We start from the raw sequence: 27,005 nt of genomic DNA, 5'->3' as shown, positions 1-27,005 counted from the left end.
AAAAGCGTGTTATGAAATCGGTTTCACAACAGGGCGGGACTCGGGTCTGTCCGCCAATAGCATACCCAGCGTTCCCGTCACATGATCTTTATTTATGTAAGGTAAGCCTTACACTGTGTGGCTTGGGCTTTTTCGAGCTCTATCCACACGATGCGCATCAGAGCAGGAAGCCTACTTCTGCCGGCTGTGCTTTTACAGTAAGAGTGGGGCAGAAACATTCAAGGAATCGTTGTTAAAATTCTGACCCAATATTGGTCTAGTGTTGATGGCTCTCGGAGTTGAAGACCACCAGACGCGAAGTACGAGACGCGAAGAGACGATCGGACCTTCTGTTCATCATGATGCCAGGAAAGAGAAGACGTTACGTGGTGTTGTTCCAAACCAAATACTTTATGCTTGGAAAACGCATGTGAATGAATCTGAAGGGTTTTGTCAGTTGTAATTACACTAAGGTCTTTATGGTTGGATCTTGTGTTCCGCTAGCCTTTGTTTACTAAATCAGAGAGTCTAGCAGTCAGGTCATGTTAATCGGAGAAGAGTGTCTGTCGTTGCTTAGATGGTGATTAGATAGGGACTCAAACTGCTCACGGACCGGCGGTGGTGACATAACCCCGCAACTGTGCCACCATGGATCTACTTGAGTGCCCAATCTGCCTGTTCCTCATGTGTGAACCGGCCACCATGTCCTGTGGTCACACGTTCTGCCGGAGCTGCCTGGGGAACTACTTGTCATCCGGGTGTCCAGTCTGCAAGGAAATATTTAAACAGAGAGACGCCAAAAACATCAAGAACAACATCCTACTATTCAGTGTAATTGAGAAGTGCTGCCCAGAAGAGACGAGGATAAAGTGTCATATTCTGGAGAAACTCAAAACCAGCGAGTTCACAGAAGCTTTACGCATCGCGAATGAAGGGATACGACTAGGTAGGTTCCTAAAAATAATGTGTGAACTTGAGCACGTTTGGGGAAGACATCTCCTTATGCAACCCTCGAGTAGGCTGCAGGACAGACCTATGATCAAATGTGCATGTTCGTTGTGTAAAATGGAATCCACCCAATGATAAAAGCCCCACACGACCCTAATTACGTAAATTTACCATAAACAGCTATTTGCCCGAAAAACCTCCAGCCAAGACGTATGAAATAAAATGATCAAACCGACACGTAAAAACGCACTTGAAGTTCATTCCTATATGTTAATGTGTTTAGATGAAATGATTTTGTCTTCAGTGCAATATAGACTACACAATCAAGCCCCCCTTGCAAAACGGTCTTTTCCTGGTTAAATAAAATACTGTTGGAACTGCTATAATATGCTAGTGGTGTAGTGACCTGGCATCATTGGCGACCCGTCATTCAAAGCATTGAGCCCCACCTGTTTAAAAATATATATATTTTTTGTGTGCTCGTTTTGCATGGTTTTTTGGAATTTACGTGTCAAGTATCAGTTTGCAAGCAATGTAAAAGCTCAGTGCTTTTGTTTAGTGTTGTGTTATGTAGTGGCTTTGCTGACATGTATCAACATTTTATTTTTGTTGAGTTTGCCCCACTGAGATTGCCACTGCCTGGCATGCACTCCCTCTTGTAGCCCATAGCCTGGTCACATAAGAGCCACATGGTGGGTGGGAGGCAGTACTGCAGTCACAGTGGTCCAACATTACCCAAAGAAACTGAGGTTGTCACCCTGAGCTTACATATGTTTGGTCATGTAGTGTATGTGGACCCCTGCTCGTCAAACATCTCATTACAAAATCATGGGCATTAATATGGAGTTGGTCCCCCCTTTGCAGCTATAACAGCCTCCATTCTTCTGAGAAGGCTTTCCACTAGATATTGGAACATTGCTGCTGGGACTTATTTCCATTCAGCCACAAGCGCATTAGTGAGGTCGGGCACTGATGTTGGGCGATTAGGCCTGGCTCGCAGTCAGGTTCCAATTCATCCCAAAGGTGTTTGATGGGGTTGAGGTCAGGGCTCTGTGCAAGCCAGTCAAGTTCTTCCACACTGATGTTAACAAACTATTTCTGTATGGACCTCGCTTTGTGCACAGGAGAATTGTCATGCTGAAACAGGAAAGGGCCTTCCCCAAACTGTTGCCACAAAGTTGGAAGCACAGAGTCGTCTAGAATGTCACTGTATCCTGTGGCGTTAAGATTTCCCTTCACTGGAACTAAGGAGCCTGAACCATGAATAACAGCCCCAGACCATTATTCCTCATCCACCAAACTTTACAGTTGGCACTATGCATTCGGGCAAGTAGGGTACTCCTGGCATCCGCCAAACCTGTTAATTCCACTTTAATCAGTGTAGATGAAGGGGAGGAGACGGGTCAAGAATGGTCCACCACCCAAAGGACATCCAGCCATCTTCACACAACTGTGGGAACCATTGGAGTCAAAATGGACCAGCATCCCTGTGGAACGCTTTTGACACCTTGTAAATCAATCCCGCTGACGAATTGAGGCTGTTCTGAGGGTGAAGGTGTTCCTAATGTTGTGTACACTCAGTGTATATGTTGAAAGGGGGGGGGGGCTCAAGGCTGCATCCCTGCCTCCCCCCAAGAAGTGTGTGTGTGTGTGTGTGTGTGTGTGTGTGTGAAGCCAGAGTGAAGGTCTACTATACAAATTGATGGAAAGCTGTTTTGGTGGAAAAACATATATTATAAAATCAATGTACACAAACAACCCAGCCAGACTTCTGTAACACTGAGTCCAGTGACATGTAATCTGTTGTGAGTGGGTGACACACGTGCGTGCATGCACCACACTCAAGTGGCTGTGTTATAAGCATTGGTTGGTGAGTCTTCATTAATGTTCCTCTTTGCTATGGCTGGTCAGTAATGCCAGTAGTCTTCACACGTGACACTCCCCCAGAGAAGCACAGCAGTGTTTAGGAAGGTGACCAGGGTTACTTCTGAGGTGATAGGCACAGTTTCCTTGTCTTTCTTGTTGTGTATTTGTCTTTGCTGGTTTTCCCCCCTGTTTGGAGTCGTGACTCTCATGACAGCCTTATCCTGCAGCTGATTTTGTTTCTGGGTGCTGAGATTAGATTGGTAGTAATGTGTAACAGACATGCAGAGGTGTGAGGGAGTTATGTTTCATAGTGAAGGCTCATACTAATGGTCTGTCGTTACAGTCAATGTGGATCAACAGAGAATGAAACAACTTCCTATAAGAGTAAGTCTGTGACGAGTCTTTCTCCTCCACCCACCAGTAGTTTAACTGCTTTTCTGTCTGGTTTGTCATACTGGGGGTGTCCGTGCACCAAACACTTTGCATAAATAACAGTTTCTACGCACCACACAGGACTATGCATGGCAGTTCTGGTTTTAATGCAACCCTGCTGTGCCATTGTTTTGATACACATAATCACATTATATTAATACTCTGCAGGCTTCGCTGTAAAACTAGTAGGTAGCATAGGGAAGGTGAGGGTATGAGATCAGATGTGCAATTTGTAGCAAGAATGGAGTTGGGTTGAGCTCATGTCACTTCAGGTTTTTGGGAGATGTCCAGTGTTATCTAATATTCCCTATGCATTGCAGTTGCAAGGGCAAATCTAACTAAACCAATTCTGACTGGGAAGCTGTCATACTACAATCACTGATATTTCGATATAATTAACAGTGATCACTATATCTTCCTTCCCTCCCTCCCTCCCTCGCCCAGCTCCTGGTGATGTGAGTCTAAAGGTGTGGAGAGCGGAAGCCAATATGGGACTGAGACTTTTCTCTGATGCCCTGAGGGACCTGGAAGACCTCTGCTGCGTTCACCCCAACTGGACAGAGGTAAGAAACACCATGTTATTAGAGTGCTATGTCAAATCAAATTTCAAATCAAATTCATTTATATAGCCCTTCGTACATCAGCTGATATCTCAAAGTGCTGTTCAGAAACCCAGCCTAAAACCCCCAACTGCAAGCAATGCAGGTGTAGAAGCACGGTGGCTAGGAAAAACTCCCTTGAAAGGCCAAAAGCTAGGAAGAAACCTAGAGAGGTATCAGGCTATGTGGGGTGGCCAGTCCTCTTCTGGCTGTGCCGGGTGGAGATTATAACAGAACATGGCCAAGATGTTCAAATGTTCATAAATGACCAGCATGGTCAAATAATAATAATCACAGGCAGAACAGTTGAAACTGGAGCAGCAGCACGGCCAGGTGGACTGGGGACAGCAAGGAGTCATCATGTCAGGTAGTCCTGAGGCATGGTCCTAGGGCTCAGGTCCTCCGAGAGAAAGAGAGAAAGAAAGAAAGAAAGAGAGAATTAGAGAGAGCATACTTAAATTCACACAGGACACCGGATACTCCAGAAGTACTCCAGATATAACAAACTGACCCTAGCCCCCCGACACAAACTACTGCAGCATAAATACTGGAGGCTGAGACAGGAGGGGTCAGGAGACACTTTGGCCCCATCTGATGACACCCCCGGACAGGGCCAAACAGGAAGGATATAACCCCACCCACTTTGCCAAAGCACAGCCCCCACACCACTAGAGGGATATCTACAACCACCAACTTACCATCCTGAGACAAGGCAGAGTATAGCCCACAAAGATCTCCGCCACAGCACAACCCAAGGGGGGGGGGGCGCCAACCCAGACCGGAAGATCACATCAGTGATTCAACCCACTCAAGTGACGCACCCCTCCTAGGGACGGTATGAAAGAGCCCTAGTAAGCCAGTGACTCAGCCCCTGTAATAGGGTTAGAGGCAGAGAATCCCAGTGGAAAGAGGGGAACCGGCTAGGCAGAGACAGCAAGGGCGGTTCGTTGCTCCAGGGCCTTTCTGTTCACCTTCACGCTCCTGGGCCAGACTACGCTCAATCATATGACCCACTGAAGAGATGAGTCTTCAGTAAAGACTTAAAGGTTGAGACCGAGTTTGCGTCTCTCACATGGGTAGGCAGACCATTCCATAAAAATGGAGCTCTATAGGAGAAAGCCCTGCCACCAGCTGTTTGTTTAGAAATTCTAGGGACAATTAGGAGGCCTGCGTCTTGTGACCGTAGCGTATGTGTAGGTATGTACAGCAGGACCAAATCAGAGAGATAGGTAGGAGCAAGCCCATGTAATGCTTTGTAGGTTAGCAGTAAAGCCTTGAAATCAGCCCTTGCCTTCACAGGAAGCCGGTGTAGGGAGGCTAACACTGCAGTAATATGATCAAATCTTTTGGTTCTAGTCAGGATTCTAGCAGCTGTATTTAGCACTTTTTTATTTATTTATTTCACCTTTATTTAACCAGGTTGGCTAGTTGAGAACACCTTTATTTAACCAGGTTGGCTAGTTGAGAACAAGTTCTCATTTGCAACTGCGACCTGGCCAAGATAAAGCATAGCAGTGTGAACAGACAACACAGAGTTACACATGGAGTAAACAATTAACAAGTCAATAACACAGTAGAAAAAAAGGGGAGTCTATATACATTGTGTGCAAAAGGCATGAGGAGGTAGGCGAATAATTACAATTTTGCAGATTAACACTGGAGTGATAAATGATCAGATGGTCATGTACAGGTAGAGATATTGGTGTGCAAAAGAGCAGAAAAGTAAATAAATAAAAACAGTATGGGGATGAGGTAGGTAAAAATGGGTGGGCTATTTACCAATAGACTATGTACAGCTGCAGCGATCGGTTAGCTGCTCAGATAGCAGATGTTTGAAGTTGGTGATTGAGATAAAAGTCTCCAACTTCAGCTATTTTTGCAATTCGTTCCAGTCACAGGCAGCAGAGAATTGGAACAAAAGGTGGCCAAATGAGGTGTTGGCTTTAGGGATGATCAGTGAGATACACCTGCTGGAGCGCGTGCTACGGATGGGTGTTGCCATCGTGACCAGTGAACTGAGATAAGGCGGAGCTTTACCTAGCATGTACTTGTAGATGACCTGGAGCCAGTGGGTCTGGCGACGAATATGTAGCGAGGGCCAGCCGACTAGAGCATACAAGTCGCAGTGGTGGGTGGTATAAGGTGCTTTAGTGACAAAACGGATGGCACTGTGATAAACTGCATCCAACTGAAGTTTATTTAGTGCTTTATCCGGGTAGCCGGAAAGTAGAGCATTGCAGTAGTCTAACCTAGAAGTGACAAAAAAAATTGGACAGAAAGTTTCTGATTTTTGCAATGTTACGTAGATGGAAAAAAGCTGTCCTTCAAACAGTCTAGATATGTTCTTCAAAAGAGAGATCAGGGTCCAGAGTAACGCCGAGGTCCTTCACAGTTTCATTTGAGACGACTGTACAACCATTAAGATGAATTGTCAGATTCAACAGAAGATCTCTTTATTTCTTGGGACCTAGAACATGCATCTCTGTTTTGTCAGAGTTTAAAAGTAGAAAGTCAGACCATACCAGGAGCGAGGAGGGGTTTGGACCGAGGTTACAGTATCTTCTGGTGTAACTGAATCTGGGCTGCCTAGGTGTCTATAAGCCTGCTGCAGCTTCTACGTTTTCCTTTAATATCACTGTTTTACTCCCCTTTAATGATCTGTCATCTATGGGTACATCTCAATAGTCTACTGTGTTTTCAGATCAGTTGTTGTCATAATAGGTCACCAATTTTAACCGCAAACCTGTTTGTGTACATGGATTTTATAATGTATGTTTTTCCCCAACACCATTTTCCATCAATTTGTACATCAGACCCTCATGTAAAATTGAGTCTAAAGCTTTTTTGAAATCAACAAAGCATGACAAGACTTTGCCTTTGTTTTGTTTGTTTGTCAATTAGGTTGTGCAGGGTGAATACGTGGTTTGGTAGTTTAGTAAAAAGACCATTTGACATTTGCTCGGTACATTGTTTTTCCTGAGGAAATGTACAAGTCTGCTGTTAATGATAATGCAGAGTTTAATTTTTTCAAGGTTTCTGTTGATGCATATCCCATGGTAGTCATTGGAATCAAATCTGTCTCCACTTTTGTTGATTGGGGTGATCAGTCCATGTTTCCAAATATTGGTTAAGATGCCAGAGCTGAGGATGATGTTAGAGTTTAAGTATAGCTGATTGAAATTTGTGGTTTGTATATTTGATCATTTCATTGAGGATACCATCAACACCACAGGCATTTTTGAGTTGGAGGGTTTGTATTTTGTCCTGTAGTTCATTCAATGTAATTGGAGAATCCAGTGGGTTTTGGTAGTCTTTAATAGTTGATTCTAAGATTTATATTTGATCATGTATATGTTTTTGTTATAAGGCCAAACAATTGGAGAAGTGGTTTACCCATATTTCTCTGTTTTGGATAGATAACTCTTTATATTGTAGTTTACATAGTGTTTTCCAATTTTCACAAAAATGGTTAGTCTTTGGATTCTTCTATTACATTGCTGATTTCTGACGTGCTGTTCCTTCTTTTTCCGTAGTATTTCTGTATTGTTTTAGTGATTCATCATAGTGAAGGCGTAGGCTCAGATTTTCTGGGTCTATGTTTTTGGTTGGACAGGTTTCTCAATTTCTTTCTTAGGTTTTTGCATTCATCATCAAATTTGTTATTGTTTTTAGTTTTCTGATTGAAATGTTTAGATTTGATAGGGAAGCTGAGATGTCAAATATACTGTTAAAATGTTCTACTGCCGGGGGCCTCCCGGGTGGCGCAGTGGTTGTGCCACCAGAGACTCTGGGTTCGCGCCCAGGCTCTGTCGTAACCGGCCGTGACCGGGAGGTCCGTGGGGCGACGCACAATTGGCCTAGCGTCGTCCGGGTTAGGGAGGGCTTGGCCGGTAGGGATATCCTTGTCTCATCGCGCACCAGCGACTCCTGTGGCGGGCTGGGCGCGCTAACCAAGGTTGCCAGGTGCACAGTGTTTCCTCCGACACATTGGTGCGGCTGGCTTCCGGGTTGGATGTGCGCTGTGTTAAGAAGCAGTGTGGCTTGGTTGGGTTGTGTATCGGAGGACGCATGACTTTCAACCTTCGTCTCTCCCGAGCCCGTACGGGAGTTGTAGCGATGAGACAAGATAGTAGCTACTAAACAATTGGATACCATGCAATTGGGGAGAAAAAGGGGTACAATTAAAAAAATAAATAATAATAATTTCTACTGCCAAGTTTACACTTTCACTATTACAGTGGAATGCTTTTGTCCAGGAAGTTGTCTAAAAGGGATTGAATTTGTTGTTGCTTAATTGTTTTTTTGGTAGGTTTCCACACTACTTTCCTTCCATCTATAGCATTTCCTAATATTATACAGTTCCTTTGTCTTGGATGCCTCATGATTTGAGTATTGCTCTGTTCAAGTAGTTGACTGATTTTGAAATGATCTGATAGTTGTGTCAGTGAATGCTCTGAGAGACTCTGGGTTGAGATCGGTGATAAAGTAGTCTACAGTACTACTGCCAAGAGATGAGCTATATAGGTGTACCTACCGTAGGAGTAAACTTGAAGCTTACCATTGTCTATATACATACCTAGCGTGTGACAGAGCTGCAGGAGTTGTGACCCGTTTTTGTTGGTTGTGTTGTCATAGTTGTGCCTAGGGGGGCATATGTGGGAGGGAATGCTGTTACCTCCAGGTAGGTGTTTGTCCCACTGTGTGCTGAGGATGTCAGGTTCTTGTCCAGTTCTGGCATTTAGGTCACCACAGACTAGTACATTTACCTGGGGCTGGAAATGATTGATTCCCCCCTCCAGGATGGAGAAGCTGTCTTCATTAAAGTATGGGGATTCCTGTGGGGGGATATAAGTAGCACACAGGAGGACATTTTTCTCTGTTCAGATAATTTCCTTTTGAATTTCTAGCCAAATATAAAATGTTCCTGTTTTGAGTAATTTAATAGAGTGAGTTAGGTCTGCTCTATACCAAATTAGCATACCCCCTGCCCGTTTCACACCTGGTTGTTTGGTGTATGGGACTACAAGCTCTCTGTAACCTAGAGGGCAACCAGTGGGGTCCATCTCCTCCACCATGATTCTTGTAGGATGTCTATGTTTCTGATTTCTTTGGGTCTTTCTCTCTCCGTCTGTCTCTATATCTAAGTCTCTCTCTTGTCTGTTCTCCCCAGGGTTTCTTTCGTAAAGGTAATGTGTTACTGGAGATGAGTCGTCAGTCTGAAGCCCTGATCCAGTTTCACCGCTGTCTCAAGCTACAGGCCGACTTCACTCCTGCCAAGAGCCAGATTAAAAAGGTCAGTAGCTATAGCCAACACTGACTGGCTCATTTACTAACTGGCTCATTTACTGACTGTTTACCAATCACTGGTCCAGTTACTTACTGACTATTTTTCCCTTACTGACTGTCGGCTTGACTGTGCTTTACTGGCTGTTTCACTGTTCCAGTTAGTCTCACTGACGGACTGTTTTCCACTCATTGACTGTCTGCCTGACTGCTTCACTGGCTCATTCAGTCTCACTAGCTTAGTGTGTCAGTGACTGCCTGGCTGAATGACTATGGGGTCAGTTAAGGTTCTAGGAATGGGTGGCAGTTGCTGCTTCTAGGAATGCTTTAAGGAATGGAATGCCTTGGAACAGTGTTAAACAATCTCAACACGTACTGTATACTAAACTCAGCAAAAAAAGAAACGTCCTCACTGTCAACTGCGTTTATTTTCAGCATACTTCACATGTGTAAATATTTGTATGAACCTAACAAGATTCAACAACTGAGACATAAACTGAACACGTTCCACAGACATGTGACTAACAGAAATTGAATAATGTGTCCATGAACAAAGGGGGGGGGGGGGGGTCAAAATCAAAACTAACAGTCAGTATCTGGTGTGGCCACCAGCTGCATTAAGTACTGCAGTGCATCTCCTCCTCATGGACTGCACCAGATTAGCCAGTTCTTGCTGTGAGATGTTGCCCCACTCTTCCACCAAGGCACTTGCAAGTTCCCGGACATTTCTGGGGGGGAATGGCCCTAGCCCTCACCCTCCGATCCAACAGGTCCCAGACGTGCTCAATGGGATTGAGATCTGGGCTCTTCGCTGGCCATTACAGAACACTGACATTCCTGTCTTACAGGAAATCATGCACAGAACGAGCAGTATGGCTGGTGGCATTGTCATGCTGGAGGGTCATGTCAGGATGAGCCTGCAGGAAGGGTACCACATGAGGGATGAGGATGTCTTCCCTGTAACACACAGCATTGAGATTGCCTGCAATGACAACAAGCTCAGTCCGATGATGCTGTGACACACCGCCCCAGACCATGACGGGCCCTCTGACTGCGGGTTTGTGCCCATAGGCAACCTTGTTGCCGGTGATGTCTGGTGAGCACCTGCCTTACAACAGGCCTACAAGCCCTCAGTCCAGCCTCTCTCAGCCTATTGCGGACAGTCTGATCAATGATGGAGGGATTGTGCGTTCCTGGTGTAACTCGGGCAGTTGTTGTTGCCGTCCTGTACCTGTCCCGCAGGTGTGATGTTCGGCTGTGCCGATCCTGTGTAGGTGTTGTTACATGTGGTCTGCCACTGCGAGGACGATCAGCTGTCTGTCCTGTCTCCCTGTAGCGCTGTCTTAGGCGTCTCACAGTACGGACATTGCAATTTATTGCCCTGGCCACATCTGCAGTCCTCATGCCTCCTTGCAACATGCCTAAGGCACGTTCACGCAGATGAACAGGGACCCTGGGCATCTTTCTTTTGGTGTTTTTCAGAGTCAGTAGAAAGGTCTCTTTAGTGTCCTAAGTTTTCATAAGTGTGACCTTAATTGCCAACTGTCTGTAAGCTGTTAGTGTCTTGACGACCGTTCCACAGGTTCATTGAACAAGCATGGGAAACATTGTTTAAACCCTTTACAATGAAGATCTGCGAAGTTATTTGGATTTTTACAAATGATCTTTGAAAGACGGGGTCCTGAAAAAGGGATGTTTCTTTTTTTGCAGCTTTTATATACAGCAGGGGTGGGCAATGATTTCAGCCCGAGGCCCACATCGGATTTCAAAATTCAGATTTGTTTTTCAAAGCAATTTCCGGGCCAGAAAAAGTTATTTGAAAATGTATTGCTCCATTAGTGTTTCTACATGCGTTCTACCTAGTTTTAGACGTCCAAGAGTGTACTGGAGGTTAAAAAATCCTCAAACCTCCCCTGGGCTGGATTGAATGGACTCGTGGGATGAATCTGGCTTGGGGGCCATATAACATCCACCCCTGATGTGGGTGGGGTTATTCAAGGACAGGCTAGCATTGTAAATGCTATGATATGTCATGGAACACTGTCAGACGATCTACTAACACTTATGTGTGTCAGGTCAACTAAGGCGAGGGGTCATCTATGCTAGAAAAGGATATGACATGGGACAATATTAGGCAATTTAAACACTTCTACATAACTGCTAAATGGTCAGTTAGAGGGCCGGTTACAGTTGTAGGGTCAGTTGTAGGCTTACCTCAGGTTATCTGACGTTGGATGCATTTTAGAAATGCAATGTCACAGAAGGCAACCTAGTCATTTACATGTTCAGCCTAGTCATTTACATGTTCAGCCTAGTCATTTACATGTTCAGCCTAGTCATTTACATGTTCAGCCTAGTCATTTTGAAATATTCAGCAAGTTGTGGGTTTCTAAATGAATGGTTGGTTGATTGATTGATTAAAGCCATGTCTGATGTTGTAGGATGAATTTTGTTTTGGGATAAGTTTATAATGATAACGTTTATTATGAAGTAAAACTATGTTTTTAAATGATGGATGGGATGGATGGATGGGATGGATGGATGGATGGGATGGATGGATGGATGGGATGGATGGATAGATTGATGGATGGATGGATAGATTGATCTGTGTGTATGTTTTCCCTGGTCAGATCCTGGAGACGGAGGGCATGTCAGTGCCTGAGGAGGTGCCCCAGATCCTCCAGGTGGTCTCAGAGTACCTCAGAGGACACTGCCCCCCCATCACAATCCTCTTCCCTGAGAGCCACACACACAGCCACACACACTGCCTCAACAAAAGCTTCCGATACCCTCAGGTGGAGGCAGACGGGGAAAAGAGAGGAGACTTGGAGACAGGGCCAAAGGTGAAACATGGGACCAGTACTGAGTGCTGTCTCAGTCTCTGTCAGGCCGTGTCCTTCCTCCCTACAGCTGAGGATGATGAGGAGATGATGATGAGGAGGAGGGAGGAGATGCACAGCAGGGGTACATAGAACACACACACACACACACACACACACACACACAGGAAGAGAGAAGAGGCATGTAGATGGTTGATATTGTTTCTATGTTGTCTCCCTCAGGAGGCTGCCATCTGGACAGAAGAGAATCTCTGAGTGTCCTCACTGTGTCTGACTTTGAATGTCCCCTCTGTATCAGGTTAGTAGTTGTACCACAAGTGGTACATCCTGTGGAGTATTGTGGTACTGTGTTATTGTTGAGAAACTTGTGCTGTACTCTGATCTTAGTGCTGTACCTCTACAGGCTGTTCTATGAGCCAGTGACCACTCCCTGTGGACACACCTTCTGTAGGACCTGCCTCGAGAGAAGCCTAGACCACAACCTCCGCTGCCCCCTCTGCAAACAGCCACTACAGGAGGTAACTATGGCCTACGTAACTAGGGCCTACGTCACTACATTGCTTTGCAAAAATATTCAGAATTTTCATTTTATTGTCAAAAATCAACACAAAATACTATGTAATGTAGATGAGGAAGATGTTTTTTTTAGTATAAGATAAATAAAACCTTAACTAAAATATAGTCACTGCATAAGTATTCAGACCCTTTGTTTAGGCAAGCCTAAATGACTTCTGTAAGGTCCCTTACACGGATTCAACTACAATGATCAGGGAGATTTTGGAAAGCCTCATAAAGAAGGCCAGTGATTGGTAGATGGGTAACAATAACAAATCAAACATTGAATATCTCTTTAAGGATGGTCAGGTTAATAATTATGCAGTGGATGATATATTAAACCACCCAGACACATCAAAGATATTGTCATCCTTCTGAACTGAGCTGCAGGACAGGAAGGAAACTGCTCAGGGATGTTACCATGAGGCCATTGTTGATTTTAAAACGGCTACATAGTTCAATGGCTATGATAGGAGAAAATTGAGGATGGATCAACATTGTAGTGACTCTACAATAATGACCTAAATGACAGAGTGAAAAGAAGAATACAAAAATACTGAATAAAATATTCCAAAACATGAATCTTGTATGCAGTAAGGTACAAAGGTAATACTACTAAAAAATACACTTGTTGTCCTAAATGCAAAGTCCTTATGGGAAAACACAACACATCACTGAGTATCTACCTCCTTATTTTCAAGCATGGTGGTGGCTGCATCATGGTATGGGTATGCTTGAAATCGGCAAATACTTGGGACTTTTTCAGGATAAAAAGAAACGGGATGGAGCTAAGCACAGGCAAAATCCTAGAGGAAAACCTGCTTCAGTCTACTTTACACCAGAGACTGAGAGAGGAATTCACCTTTCAGCAGGACAATAACCTTCAACACAAGGCCAAATCTGGAGTTGCTTACCAAGAAGACATTGAATGTTCCTGAGTGGCCAAGTTACAGTTTTGACTTAAATCTGTTTCAAAATCTGTGGCAAGACTTGTATTGGTGTGTATCCATGATCCTCAACATCTTGACAGAGCTTGAAGATTTATTTTAAAGAATCATGGTCAAATATAGCTCAATCCAGGTGGACAAAGCTCTTATATACTTCCCCAAGAAGAGTCACTGGTGTAATCAGGTGTTTTTAACATGTATTGACTTAGGGAGCTGAATACTTATACAACAACTATATTTTAGTTATTTTATTTCTATTAATCTTTAGAAGAATAGAATAGTTCTTCCACTTTGACAGAGTATTTTGTGCAGTTTGTTGACAAAAAATTACAATGAAATACATTTGAATCCCACTTTGTAAAGAAATCCAAGCGGCCTGAACACTTTTGCAAGGCACTGTCTGTACACTATTACATAACTAGGGCCTTTGTCTGTGTACATGGACTCAAATCAGAAACACATTGTATAAAACATCATAATGAAACAATTGCAATGGAAGGTCTGCTTGTCCTGTTTTTATGTCGCTATCATGTTTATAACCCAAGAGAGATCATTTTAACTGGGATGCACTTATTTGTTACTTTTCTTCCCAATAATGCGGAATCACTTCTTTCCTGTGTAGTACTTTAAGAACAGGAAGTACAACCCCACGGTGCTGCTGCAGGAGATCATGTCTCACCTCTTCCCCCTGCAACTGGATGAGAGGAAGCAGGTCCACGAGACTGAGATGGCCGAACTATCCAAGTGAGTCCAGTCGCTGACGCACTGTAACCAGGGGTAAACGGAGGTCGGTTTGTTCTAGAGTTTCCCACAACGGTAACCTGGCACCCAATCTGATTTCTCTATGTTTCATCTTTGAGTGCAGTGTTCAGTCTGCTTTAACCAGGCTACCAAAATTGTCCCTGACCTGTAAAATGAGCTTTGGAACTATTTTGGTAGAAATTCTTAATGCCTGAATGAAATGAGACTGAAATGTGAAATCGTTGATTAGCTATCATATGCTCGACAGAATGAACTTGGGGCGAGTTGGCAACCTTAATGGTAACCATGGCATCGGGCATCAGGCTCCTCATACAGTAGAGAGTAGACGTTGTGACCGTGAGGTTATTGGCAAAGCACCGCACAAGGCAACAACACCAGCTGCTGGACAAGAGCAACACTGAAACATGTATACAGTAGCAGTCAAAAGTTTGGACACCTACTCATTCAAGGGTTTATTTTTGCTATTTTCTATATTGTAGAATAATAGTGAAGACATCAACTATGAAATAATACCTATGGAATCATGTAGTAACCAAAAAAGTGTTAAACAAATCAAAATATATTTTATATTCAAAGTAGCCACCCTTTGCCTTGATGACGGCTCTGCACACTCTTGCCATTCACTAAACCAGCTTCACCTGGAATATTTTTCCATCAGTCTTGAAGGAGTTCCCACATTTGCTGAGCACTTGTTGGCTGCTTTTCCATCACTCTGCGGTCCAACTCATCCCAAACCATCTCAATTGGGTTGAGGCCGGGGGATTGTGGAAGCCAGTTCATCTGATGCAGCACTCCATCACTCTCCTTCTTGGTCAAATAGCCCCTACACAGCCTGGAGGTGTGTTGGGTCATTGTCCTGTTGAAAAACAAATGAATGTCCCACTAAGTGCAAACCAGATGGGATGGCATATCGCTGCAGAATGCTGTGGTAGCCATGCTGGTTAAGTGTGCCTTGAATTCTAAATAAATAAGTGTCACCAGCAAAGCACCCCCACGCCATCACACCTCCTCCTCCATGCTTCACGGTGTGAACCATACATGTGGAGAACATCCGTTCACCTCCTCTTCCATGCTTCACGGTGTGAACCATACATGTGGAGAACATCCGTTCACCTACTCTTCCATGCTTCACGGTGGGAACCATACATGTGGAGAACATCCGTTCACCTACTCTGCGTCTCACAACGACATAGCGGTTGGAAGCAGAAATCTCAAATTTAGACTCGTCAGACCATTGGACAGATTTCCACCGGTCTAATGTCCATTGCTTGTGTTTTTTTGGCCCAAGAAAGTCTCTTCTTATTATTGGTGTCCTTTAGTAGTGGTTTATTTTCAGCAATTCGACCATGAAGGTCTGATTCACGCAGTTTCCTCTGAACAGTTGATGTTGAGATGTGTCTGATACTTGAACTCTGTGACGCATTTATCTGGGCTGCAATTTCTGAGGCTGGTAACTCTAATGAACTTATCCTCTGCAGCAGAGGTAACTCTGGTTCTTCCTTTCCTGTGGCGGTTGTCATGAGAGCCAGTTTCATCATGGAGCTTGATGGTTTTTGCGATCGCAAAAAGTTCTTGAAATTTTCCGCATTGACTGACCTTCATGTCTTAAAGTAATGATGGGCCTGCCGCTTGTCTTTGCTTATTTGGGCTGTTCTTGCCATAATGTGGAGTTGGTCTTTTACCAAATAGGTCTATCTTCTGTATACCACCCCTACCTTGTCACAACACAACTGATTGGCTCAAACGCATTAGGAAGGAAAGCAATTCCACAAATTAACTTTTAACAGGGCACACCTGTTAATTGAAACGCATTCCAGGTGACTACCTCATGAAGCTGGTTGAGAGAATGCCAAGAGTGTGCAAAGTTTTCATCAAGGCAAAGGGTGGCTACTTTGTTTAACACTTTTTGGGTTACTGAATCCATGTGTTATTTCATAGTTTTGATGTTATCACTATTATTTGACAAAATAGTAAAAATAAAGAAACCCTTGAATGAGTGGGTGAGTCCAAACGTTTGACTGTGTGTGTGTGTGTGTGTATTAAATATACACCACCTCAACACCACTGTTATCCTGATTTAAATATATATTTGTCTCTCTGTATCCTCTCTTTTTTCATCCTCTTTCACTCTTTCTGCTTTCTCTCTGTCTCACTCTCTGTTTCTCTCCCTCCATCCCCCAGTCTAACTAAGGACATCCCTATCTTTGTGTGTACGGTGGCGTACCCGGGCGTGCCCTGTCCTCTCCACATCTTCGAGCCTCGTTACCGCCTCATGATGAGACGATGCATGGAGACGGGCACCAGGAAGTTTGGCATGTGCAGCTACGAACATGGAAAAGGGTGGGTCGTGGATGTATACAATCTGAAAATACTGGTATGAAAATGAACCCTGAGTGTAATCTGACTCTCTTCCCCTTTTACACTACTATGCTGAGCCACACTGTGCTGGGGATCTGTCTTTCACATTACCCTTTCAGCTTGCTTCCAACAACTCTCTGTCGTTGTGTCTCTGTGTGTCCTCCAGATTTGCAGACTACGGCTGTATGCTGGGGATTCATAGCCTAGAGGTGTTGCCTGACGGTCGCTCGTATGTGGACTGTGTGGGAGGAAGTCGCTTCAGGGTCCTGAAGAGAGGACAGAGAGATGGATACCACACCGCTGATATAGAGTACATGGAGGACCACAAGGTACAATCCCACACACACTGAAGAGAGCTAGATACCACACTGCTGATATAGAATACATGCAGGACCACAAGGTAAGTTACCACAGGTTGTTCTAACCTAATCCTGGCCCTGGATGACCCCTGTGAATGCAGAGTTTTGGTTGAATTTAACACTTCTGGGGAAGGTTACAAATGCTATTTTATTAGCTAGTTCTTCAGTGAGTGTTTTACTGGTACATGGCCTGTTTCCAAGCAACAGTTTGTAAAAGCAATGCTCAGTGCTCAACCAGGCATACCTTAGAGGTGTGTGTGTCTGTGCTCGCGCACTAGAGGCTCAAAATGCTTTCTTCACACCTACTGTAAAGGTCAGAGCCTAAACTACATCAAAACAACACTAGACACAATGGAATCCAAAACTTTCACTATCTCATCCTGGAACATACAAGTTCTGAGGTCATCTGCCTTTGGCCTAAAGAGCAGGAACCCAGACTTCATGAAAGAAATCAGAAATACAGACATTGTCATCCTACAAGAAACATGGTAAAAAAGAGACGGACCCATTGTTTGCCCTCTAGGTTACAGAGAGCTGGTAGTCACATCCACCAAGCTACCAGGTGGGTGGTATAGAGGAGATGGACCCACTGGTTGACCTCTAGGTTACAGAGAGCTGGTAGTCCCATCCACCAAGCTACCAGGTGGGTGGTATAGAGGAGATGGACCCACTGGTTGACCTCTAGGTTACAGAGAGCTGGTAGTCCCATCCACCAAGCTACCAGGTGGGTGGTATAGAGGAGATGGACCCACTGGTTGACCTCTAGGTTACAGAGAGCTGGTAGTCCCATCCACCAAGCTACTAGGTGGGTGGTATAGAGGAGATGGACCCACTGGTTGACCTCTAGGTTACAGAGAGCTGGTAGTCCCATCCACCAAGCTACTAGGTGGGTGGTATAGAGGAGATGGACCCACTGGTTGACCTCTAGGTTACAGAGAGCTGGTAGTCCCATCCACCAAGCTACCGGGTGGGTGGTATAGAGGAGATGGACCCACTGGGGGGATGCTATTTCGGTATAGTAGTAGAGTAGAACCAACCCACTATATTAAATTAGTCAAAACTGGAACATTTTACATCTGGCTAGAAATGAATAAGGAATTTATCTCAACAGAGAAAAATGTCCTTGTGTGCTAGCTATATTCTCCCCCCCCATACTACTTTTAGCTTCTCCATCATAGAAGGGGAGAGCAACCGTTTCCAAGCCCAGGGACATGTAATACTCTGTGGCGACCTAGTATATTCCACAACTGGACAAGAACCTGACACTCTCAGAACAAACTCCTACCTGGAGGCGACAGCATTCTCTCCCAAATATGCCCCCCTAGACACAACTATGACAAAACAACCAACAAAAATGGGTCACAACTCCTGCAGCTCTGTCACACGCTGGGTCTGTACATAGTCAATGGTAGGCTTCAAGATGACTCCTATGGTAGGTACACCTATAGCTCACCCATTGACAGTAGTACTGTAGATGACTTTATCACTGACCTCAACCCAGAGTCTCTCAGAGTGTTCACAGTCAGCCCACTGACACCCTTATCAGACCACAGCAAAATCACAGTCTACTTGAAGAGAGAAATACTCAATCATGAGGCATCAAAGCCAAAGGAACTGCATAATAGTAAGAAATGCTATAGATGGAAGGAATTTAGTATAGAAACCTACCAAAAAACAATTAGGCAACAACAAATTCAATCGCTTTTAGACAACTTCCTGGACAAAATGTTTCACTGTAATTGTGAAGGTGTAAACTTGTCCGTAGAAAACCAAAACAGTATATTTGACCTCTCGGCTTCCCAATCAAATCAAAAATTGTCAAGCAGACAACCTAAGAAAATGAACAACAATGACAAATGGTTTGATGGAAGACTGCAAAAACCTTAGAAAGGAATTGTTAAACCAGAACCTGAGCCTGCGTCTTCACTATGGTGAATCACTAAAACAATACAGAATTACACTACAGAAAATGAAGGAACAGCACGTCAGAAATCAGCTCAATGTAATTGAAGAATCCATAGGATCGAACCACTTCTGGGAAAATTGGAAAACACTAATCAAAAACCAATGCGAGTCATCTATCCCAAATAGAGATGCATGGATAAACCACTTCTCCAATCTTTTTGGTCCTATATCAAAAATATATACATGATCAAATGCAAATATTAGAATAAACTATTAAAGACTACCAGAACCCACTGGATTCTCCAAGTACATTACTACAGGACAAAATACAAACCCTCCAACCCAAAAGGCCTGTGGTATTGATGGTGTCCTCAATGAAATTATAAAATATACAGACCACAAATTCCAATTGGCTACACTAAAACTCTTTAACATCATCCTCAACTCTGGCATCTTCTCAATATTTGGAAACGAGGACTGATGACCCCAGTCCACAAAAGTGGAGACAGATTTGATCCCAATAACTACCATGGGATATGTCAACAGCAACTTTGAGAAAATCCTCTGCATTATCATTAATAGCAGACTTGCACTTTTCCTCAATGAAAACAATGTACGGACCAAATGCTAAATTGTCTTTTTTTAAATCAAATTACCGTACGACAGATCACATATTCACATTGCACACCTTGTTCGACTAACAAACATAAGTCTTCTCATGCTTTGTTGATTTCAAAAAAGCTTTTGACTCAATTTGGCATGAGGGTCTGCTATTCAAATGGATAGAAAATGGTTTTGGGGAAAAACATACAATATTATAAAATCCATGTACACAAACAACAAGTGTGCTGTTACTATGCGTTTTCCCCCCAATTTTATGCATCAACGAATTGGTGAGGGCATTAGAACAGTCTACAGCACCCGGCCTCACCCTACTAGAATCTGAAGTCAAATGTCTACTGTTTGCTGATGATCTGGTGCTTCTGTCACCAACTGTTAATATCATTTCATAATTCCAATATGTTTTCATTATTTTAATTCACTTTGTCTATTTTATGAGAATATGTACGATTCTTATTTGCATAAAATAGACAGAGACCAGTCTTATCAAAATGAGATAATAGTATTTATTCTCGGAGCGCGCTGCCATGTAACCACCAACAACAGTTTATATACAACATATGACGTCATAGGTTATAAAAGGTTTGTCCTCCTATCAACCAGGAACCAACAAAGTGGAAAAGTTCATTCCAACCCACAAGCTCGCTCACTCCAGACACACACTTATCTAGATTAACTTCTGGAATGGTCACCTTCATCCATCACTATTTAGAAGACTGTTTCAGATAATGGAAAACCCAGGAAAACACTCTCTGCATCCTTATCTTGCCTTATCTAAACAAGTTGAGTCCATAGGTTAACGACCCTTTTTGCTTACTTAAAAACCCACAATTCCAGTCTTCTCCAACCTGGCTGGAATGGTATTTATTTAATTTAATTAGCCCCTGTTTCATGCTCCACAATCCCTTCCATATGAATTAATATTGTTTATATCTGAGTTTCATTAGTGTCTATCCTATCTCTGAGCGATATAAAATCAGGATTTAATTTTTTCACTTAAGTCTCCATAGATAATTCCCTACATGTTTTCGACTGTTAACGAGGACCTTCAGACGAGTTTTGTGAGGCCTCTGGGTGTCCAAGAGCTTGTACCTGGTCGGGAGAGTTTCCATACAGGGGTCATAATAGTTTTTGGCCAAACCGTTCGGACTCTAATTACTTTCGGGATGTCTCATGGTCTGACAAACACCGCTCTACCTCTGTCACCGTTCACTGCGGAATTGGGCTGATGCAATGGATTGAGATGCATCCAGTCTAAAAAAAACATATCTCTAGCTCACACTGACAGATTTTTATGGCGATTTTTGAATGATACTAATTAGATTTCCACAGGGGTTCGGACATTGACCTTAGTGGGTTAAAGGTTTGAAGAGAATCAATTTTATTTTGCATTGAGAATCTCCTCCTTTGTTTCTAGGCTGAGGGGTCAGAGTTGGAGCTATTGCAGAGCCTCCATGACAGTGTGTATGAGCAGGCCCAGGACTGGTACACACTCCTCAACACACAGCTCAGAGAACAGATCAGCAGACAGTATGGAACCATGCCTGACAAGGATAACAACATACAGGTACAGACACATGGACCTTGCCGATCACTTCCAGACCAGCACTCATCTATTATCGAAAATCCCCTGTATCTCCCCATCTCTCTCTCTCCTCTCTCTCTCCTTTTTATCTCCCTGTCTCTCTCCATCAGGCCTCCAACAACGGTCCAGCGTGGTGTTGGTGGTTGTTGTCAGTTCTCCAGCTGGATCCTGCCTACCAGACGACCGTCCTGTCCCTGCCCTCCCTCAACGACCGCCTGGGACACCTGCGCATGGTTTTGGAGTACTTCTCCCAGAGCTAGAGAAGAGGAGGAGATGAAGGGATACAGCTTTACTGGGCTTTCTGCCGCTTATCCAGTACCCTACAGAGGAGAGGATCAGCTCTACAGACTGGATCATGTGAAACATCACACACCCACTAATATATCACTCACACACAAATCCCACATACACTACCTGTCAGGCCCACTCCCCTGTATCTTCAGCAAGATGTTACTAGGTTTAGAGCCTGTCGCCATGGAGATCACATGTCCTAGCTTGAACCCATTTTACCTGGCCAAGAGCAGAAAGAGATTGTTTTATCACTTACATGAATAATGTGTTTGTTCGTAGATACATCATAGGTAAAAATCAGATTGAATCCAAGGTGCTTTTTGGGTGAAACTAGCTTGAAATACTTTAAACTATACTGTTTCTTGTTTGTGTCCAGCTCGCTAATAATCACTCAAATTTAAGATAGACGGTCACTAACGATGGATATATTGGACTATCTCTTGTAAATTTTGACAGCAAAGAAATTGAACACATTTTCACTGCGGCCTTCCGGACCTCGTTGAAGACCGAATGCAGCACCCGGGGCAAAATAAGTGTGACACCCCTGCAGTATAAGGTTCAACTCAAACTGTTCTGATTCTTGCCAAGGGATGTAAACCTGGTGGTAATGTCTCAGATAACCACTAGGTGTCCCTGTTCTCACAACTGTTTCCCTTATCAGCCAAGCATAAAGAACACTGCCATGGCAACTGACCCCCATGCATGACATAACCAGCCATCTCATAATCAGATCTGATTCCTATGGCTGTAAAGTGCTTGAAGAAAAGCTATTTTAAAAAAGTGTCACAGATGGCTCTGTCTTGCAGAGCTGAAAACTTGATTTCCTGGATAACGCACAATATGCTATTTATAAGGCTTGGGTTAAAGTTATATATAGTTTATAATAATCATATTGTATTTTTTGGGGGTTCTTTAAAACCTTGGGAAGCTACTATATTGTGACAAACACAGTCAGCAGCAATTTTGAGTGACTAGCGCAACAGTATAATTACTATTACAGTTATGTATCTTTACTGCCTTGTTACCAATATTGAGTAGGATGTAATATTAGTGTGTTATTGCAGTAATGATCTATTATGAAACATTGAAACATAAAAAGGCGCCGCCTGGGTGAAAATAATAATATTTCAGAGTAATGTGAATTAAAGCTGCTGAAGCCTGACTTCTCTTTAGTGTTTGAAGATGTATTGAACAGGGTTCCATCCCAAATGGCACCCTAATCACTTCATTGTGCACTACCTTTGATCAGGGCCGCAATAGGACTGTGGTGAAAAAGTAGTGCACTATATAGGGAATAGGGTGCTATTTGGGATTCAGACCCAGGTCTTTGTTAAAGAAGGTGGAAAAAGACAACAGGTGGTACAGCTTAGCTGTTCAACACATGTGTAAACAGGTGTGTTGTTCTGTACACATGCATGTGTATGTATGCACATGAGGCTGGTGGCACCTTAATTGGTGAGAATGGGCTCGTGGTAATACCTGGAGCAGAATCAGTGGAATGGTGTCAAATACAGTAAACATGGTTTCCAGGTTTTTGAATCTGTTTAATTAGCTCCGTTCCAGACATTATGATGAGCCGTTCTCCCCACAGCAGCTTCCTGTATGTAAACCGTCTTTGGATAGCAGTCCTCCCTCTGACAACACAAACAAGTTGATGCTTTGTTGGACAGTAGAGGTGTGTGTGTATTGAAGAGACTACCTGTGTAATATGAAAGCTACCACTCCTGAGTTCAAATAGTATGGGTTTTCTTTCAAATGCTTGAGTTGTACTTTATTGAGTTTGCCTGACGCAATAGTCCCAAAAGTGCACACCATGTCCATCAGTCTCAGTCAATCGTTCAAAGTATTTGGAAATAAATAAATCAAATAATATTTCCTTTAACCCAGGTCTGGTAGCTTTCACACCCACAGGCAGGACAGACAGGAGTTGCCTCCCTAGCCCATCCCAGGCTCACACCACCCTCTGCCCCCTGTAGCGCCCCCTACCTATGTGGCTCTCTCACCACTAGTGTTGGTGACTACAGTGCCTGGCCTCCCACTAGGAGGCAGAATTGTGTGTTTGAGCAGAAGGGAATAGACAAACATTGTTGTTTTTCTTTTTTGAGTTTATTAGTGGAATGTTGAAACTGCTAATCTTAACATGATTTACTAACACACAGGCTTGAACTGGGGGAAAACATACACAATCTGTGTTTTTCTACTATAATAATTGTGCCATAGATACTGTTATTGTGTGTTTTTTTTATTTCGAGATTGAGTTGGATTCAGTCATGAAATGTTTATTAAGTTTACAACCAACCTTCATCTTAAGCGTTGTAATTAATTCCCCATGTTTTCTATCCGCTGGACAGTGAAGGACCAGCTACCACCTGACACATTAGATTGACCTCATATTGTTTTTCACAGACGGGTGACTCAGCATTGTAACTCGCCTGTTTATAGACCACAGTAGTGTAGCTATAATCTAGATAATAACCCTCTGTGATTGGTGTGTGTGCTAGATTTTGGAGGGGCACATTTAAAGGCCTGACATTACGCACGACGATACCCCTCCAAAGGACAGACCTCTGACTTATCCCCTAACATTTAACCTGGTGGCCCATGTTTCCCTCTAACATCGCTGAGGAAGGCCTGCCTTTTGTTAGTTTGGGTTCAGTTGGACGTGGTTGATGCTGACACTCCTGAAAACTGCTTTTGGAGCTGGTTTAGACAGGTCATCTAAGTAAAAACCAATCTGACCGGCTATGTACAGTACCCACACAGAACCTTAGAACCCACACCATCTTTCTGAATACGCGCAATACAGCAACGATCATGAGGTCCAATGTAGACCGACTCTAAAGCTCAGATTTTGACTGGATCACTACAGATCACTGGCTGTCAGACATGTACAGGAAGTGTGTATAGAAGTCTTCAGCTGATTGTTTGCCGATGGAAACATAAAGACTTGAGGTCCAATCAAAAACATTGATCACTTTACACTTCGGCCATCTTGAATTCCCCTGGCTAATTCAACTCAAAGGGACTTTGATCAGGAACAGGCAGAATGGTTTATCCTCCTAGGTGATTATGATGTACATGAGAACAGGTAGCGATCAGTGTCTGTGCTCTATTCAGGAACCAGACTTGACTGTTAAAATGAACAACTGGGTGGAAATTGACTACAGTTGACTTGTCCTTGATTGAGACGACTCCCCTCTCCCAAATGATTTCTTATTGGAGAAGAAGACTTCTATTCTTGCACAGTATAATAGATCTGCATGACCTGTTTTCTCTCATGTTCAGCAGTAGTATCCATGTTATTTTGTCTGACTTCATCATAAAAATAAAATAAACTTTCTCCTTTCCCTTTTCTTTCTTTTAAATGGTCAGTTGTGTAGCTACACACAGACGGGAATGGTCAGTTGTGTAGCTACACACAGACGGGAATGGTCAGTTGTGTAGCTACACACAGACGGGAATGGTCAGTTGTGTAGCTACACACAGACGGGAATGGTCAGTTGTGTAGCTACACACAGACGGGAATGGTCAGTTGTGTAGCTACACACAGACGGGAATGGTCAGTTGTGTAGCTACACACAGATGGGAATGGTCAGTTGTGTAGCTACACACAGATGGGAATGGTCAGTTGTGTAGCTACACACAGACGGGAATGGTCAGTTGTGTAGCTACACACAGACGGGAATGGTCAGTTGTGTAGCTACACACAGACGGGAATGTTCAGTTGTGTAGCTACACACAGACGGGAATGGTCAGTTGTGTAGCTACACACAGACGGGAATGGTCAGTTGTGTAGCTACACACAGACGGGAATGGTCAGTTGTGTAGCTACACACAGACGGGAATGGTCAGTTGTGTAGCTACACACAGACGGGAATGGTCAGTTGTGTAGCTACACACAGACGGGAATGGTCAGTTGTGTAGCTACACACAGACGGGAATGGTCAGTTGTGTAGCTACACACAGACGGGAATGGTCAGTTGTGTAGCTACACACAGATGGGAATGGTCAGTTGTGTAGCTACACACAGACGGGAATGGTCAGTTGTGTAGCTACACACAGACTGGAATGGTCAGTTGTGTAGCTACACACAGACTGGAATGGTCAGTTGTGTAGCTACACACAGACTGGAATGGTCAGTTGTGTAGCTACACACAGACGGGAATGGTCAGTTGTGTAGCTACACACAGACGGGAATGGTCAGTTGTGTAGCTACACACAGACGGGAATGGTCAGTTGTGTAGCTACACACAGACGGGAATGGTCAGTTGTGTAGCTACACACAGACGGGAATGGTCAGTTGTGTAGCTACACACAGACGGGAATGGTCAGTTGTGTAGCTACACACAGACGGGAATGGTCAGTTGTGTAGCTACACACAGACGGGAATGGTCAGTTGTAGAGTTTGGCGCTTGCCATTTTAGTGTGTTCTTTTCCCGGGACCACCCACATGTTAAAATACATGTATGCAGGCATGCCTATAATCCACTTTGGATAAAAGCATCTGCTAAATAGCATTTAATATTATTATTATTATGTTAGAATCTCTCTAAAATGTATACAGATGTAATGACCAAAGCCCCCACCAGGGGTCAGTGTGTAGCTATGGATGGACAGCTGGAGTTCTATGGAACAGGAAGTAGAGCGAATTACTCTGTTGAAGAGAACAGTTGTTCAAGAGAGAGCAGTAGTAATGGCGTCTTTTTGTAAGCATTAACTCCTCCATGGTTTGTTGGACAAAGCCTATGGGAAAATGGATGGAGTTTTTGTAGGGTTTTTGGATAAACGCTGAATATGAAGTCTGGTAACACAGGATTAGGAGACATTATACATATCATTTTTGTTCTATGATATAATCTTCCTCAGCTAACATTATTTTTTTGTGCATTTTTAACCATTTCTGTAATAAAAACAGTCACAGAGAGCACATAAAGGCTTCCTAATTAATGAAAGTCATGTTAACTGACTGACATTACCTCATAGAATAAAACGTAGAAGGTCTAAGCCTGTGTTAACTTTGTTTTTGGTGTTCCTGGTGTTTTTGGTGTTCCAACAATATTCTTTCCCCATTAATTTTCCCCATAGGAATAGCTGAATGAACCAGATGTAGCTTATTTCCGGTTTTGGGACTACAAACTTGCTAGCTCTATTCAAGAGAGTCAACATAAAGCCAAATCAAACCACTTGCAGTGCATTTTACATGAAGTGTACCAGCCCAGGGTACCTTACAGACAACTGAAGGCAAGCTGATTAAAACAATACTAGGTTGTGTGTGTGTGTGGCACATGTGTGTATGAGACAGAAACATGTATGCATATCTATTTCAACAGAAAATACTTCCAAATTGAAAGGGAGAATGTCACTATATTATTGCCTTGAGCTTTCTGGGCATAGTCCCAGTTGGTATTAGATAGAATGTTGCGGCCCCTCCCGCCTTTGGGGGAAGGAAACCCATGGTTACCTAGGTTACTCCATTGGCTCACAGCAAAAACTTGACCTTTTTCAAATACAATTTTCTTGTCTGCTTGTTTTAGTCAATTACATTATTACATTTAAGAAAAGTACAGCATGTCTGAAGAGGACCTTTCAACATGGCGTCTCCCTACTGTTCTCACCTCCTAGACATGAGTGAGTGGAGTTACAAACTATACTAAACAAGTTAGGTCGTACCTGTG

The 27,005-nt window shown here is 43.5% G+C and overlaps 1 protein-coding gene across 1 annotated transcript; it reads left to right on the top strand.

The window, feature by feature from the left end:
• Positions 1–117: 117 nt before the first annotated feature.
• LOC109864939 (LON peptidase N-terminal domain and RING finger protein 1) lies at positions 118–24,675 on the top strand. The gene is made up of 11 exons (XM_020453029.2): positions 118–925; positions 3,670–3,788; positions 8,995–9,117; positions 11,738–12,071; positions 12,170–12,245; positions 12,351–12,465; positions 14,072–14,193; positions 16,393–16,551; positions 16,736–16,898; positions 20,872–21,021; positions 21,150–24,675. Exons 1-11 carry the CDS (start codon positions 628–630, stop codon positions 21,297–21,299), a joined length of 1,809 nt encoding a protein of 602 aa, XP_020308618.1. The 5' UTR covers positions 118–627; the 3' UTR covers positions 21,300–24,675.
• Positions 24,676–27,005: the final 2,330 nt, after the last annotated feature.

Source organism: Oncorhynchus kisutch, linkage group LG19 (genome assembly GCF_002021735.2).
Source record: "Oncorhynchus kisutch isolate 150728-3 linkage group LG19, Okis_V2, whole genome shotgun sequence".
Classification (NCBI taxonomy): domain Eukaryota; kingdom Metazoa; phylum Chordata; class Actinopteri; order Salmoniformes; family Salmonidae; genus Oncorhynchus; species Oncorhynchus kisutch.
This window is presented reverse-complemented; position numbering and strand designations above follow the sequence as displayed.

What these genes read in the sequence shown, in the direction of transcription:
- LOC109864939 (XM_020453029.2), top strand. Translation starts at nt 628, where the DNA reads ATGGATCTACTTGAGTGCCCAATCTGCCTGTTCCTCATGTGTGAACCG. An exon ending in GCAAACAGCCACTACAGGAG is followed by an intron (nt 12,466 to 14,071) that starts GTAACTATGGCC and finishes TTTCCTGTGTAG; the next exon opens with TACTTTAAGAACAGGAAGTA. An exon ending in ACAAGGATAACAACATACAG is followed by an intron (nt 21,022 to 21,149) that starts GTACAGACACAT and finishes TCTCTCCATCAG; the next exon opens with GCCTCCAACAACGGTCCAGC.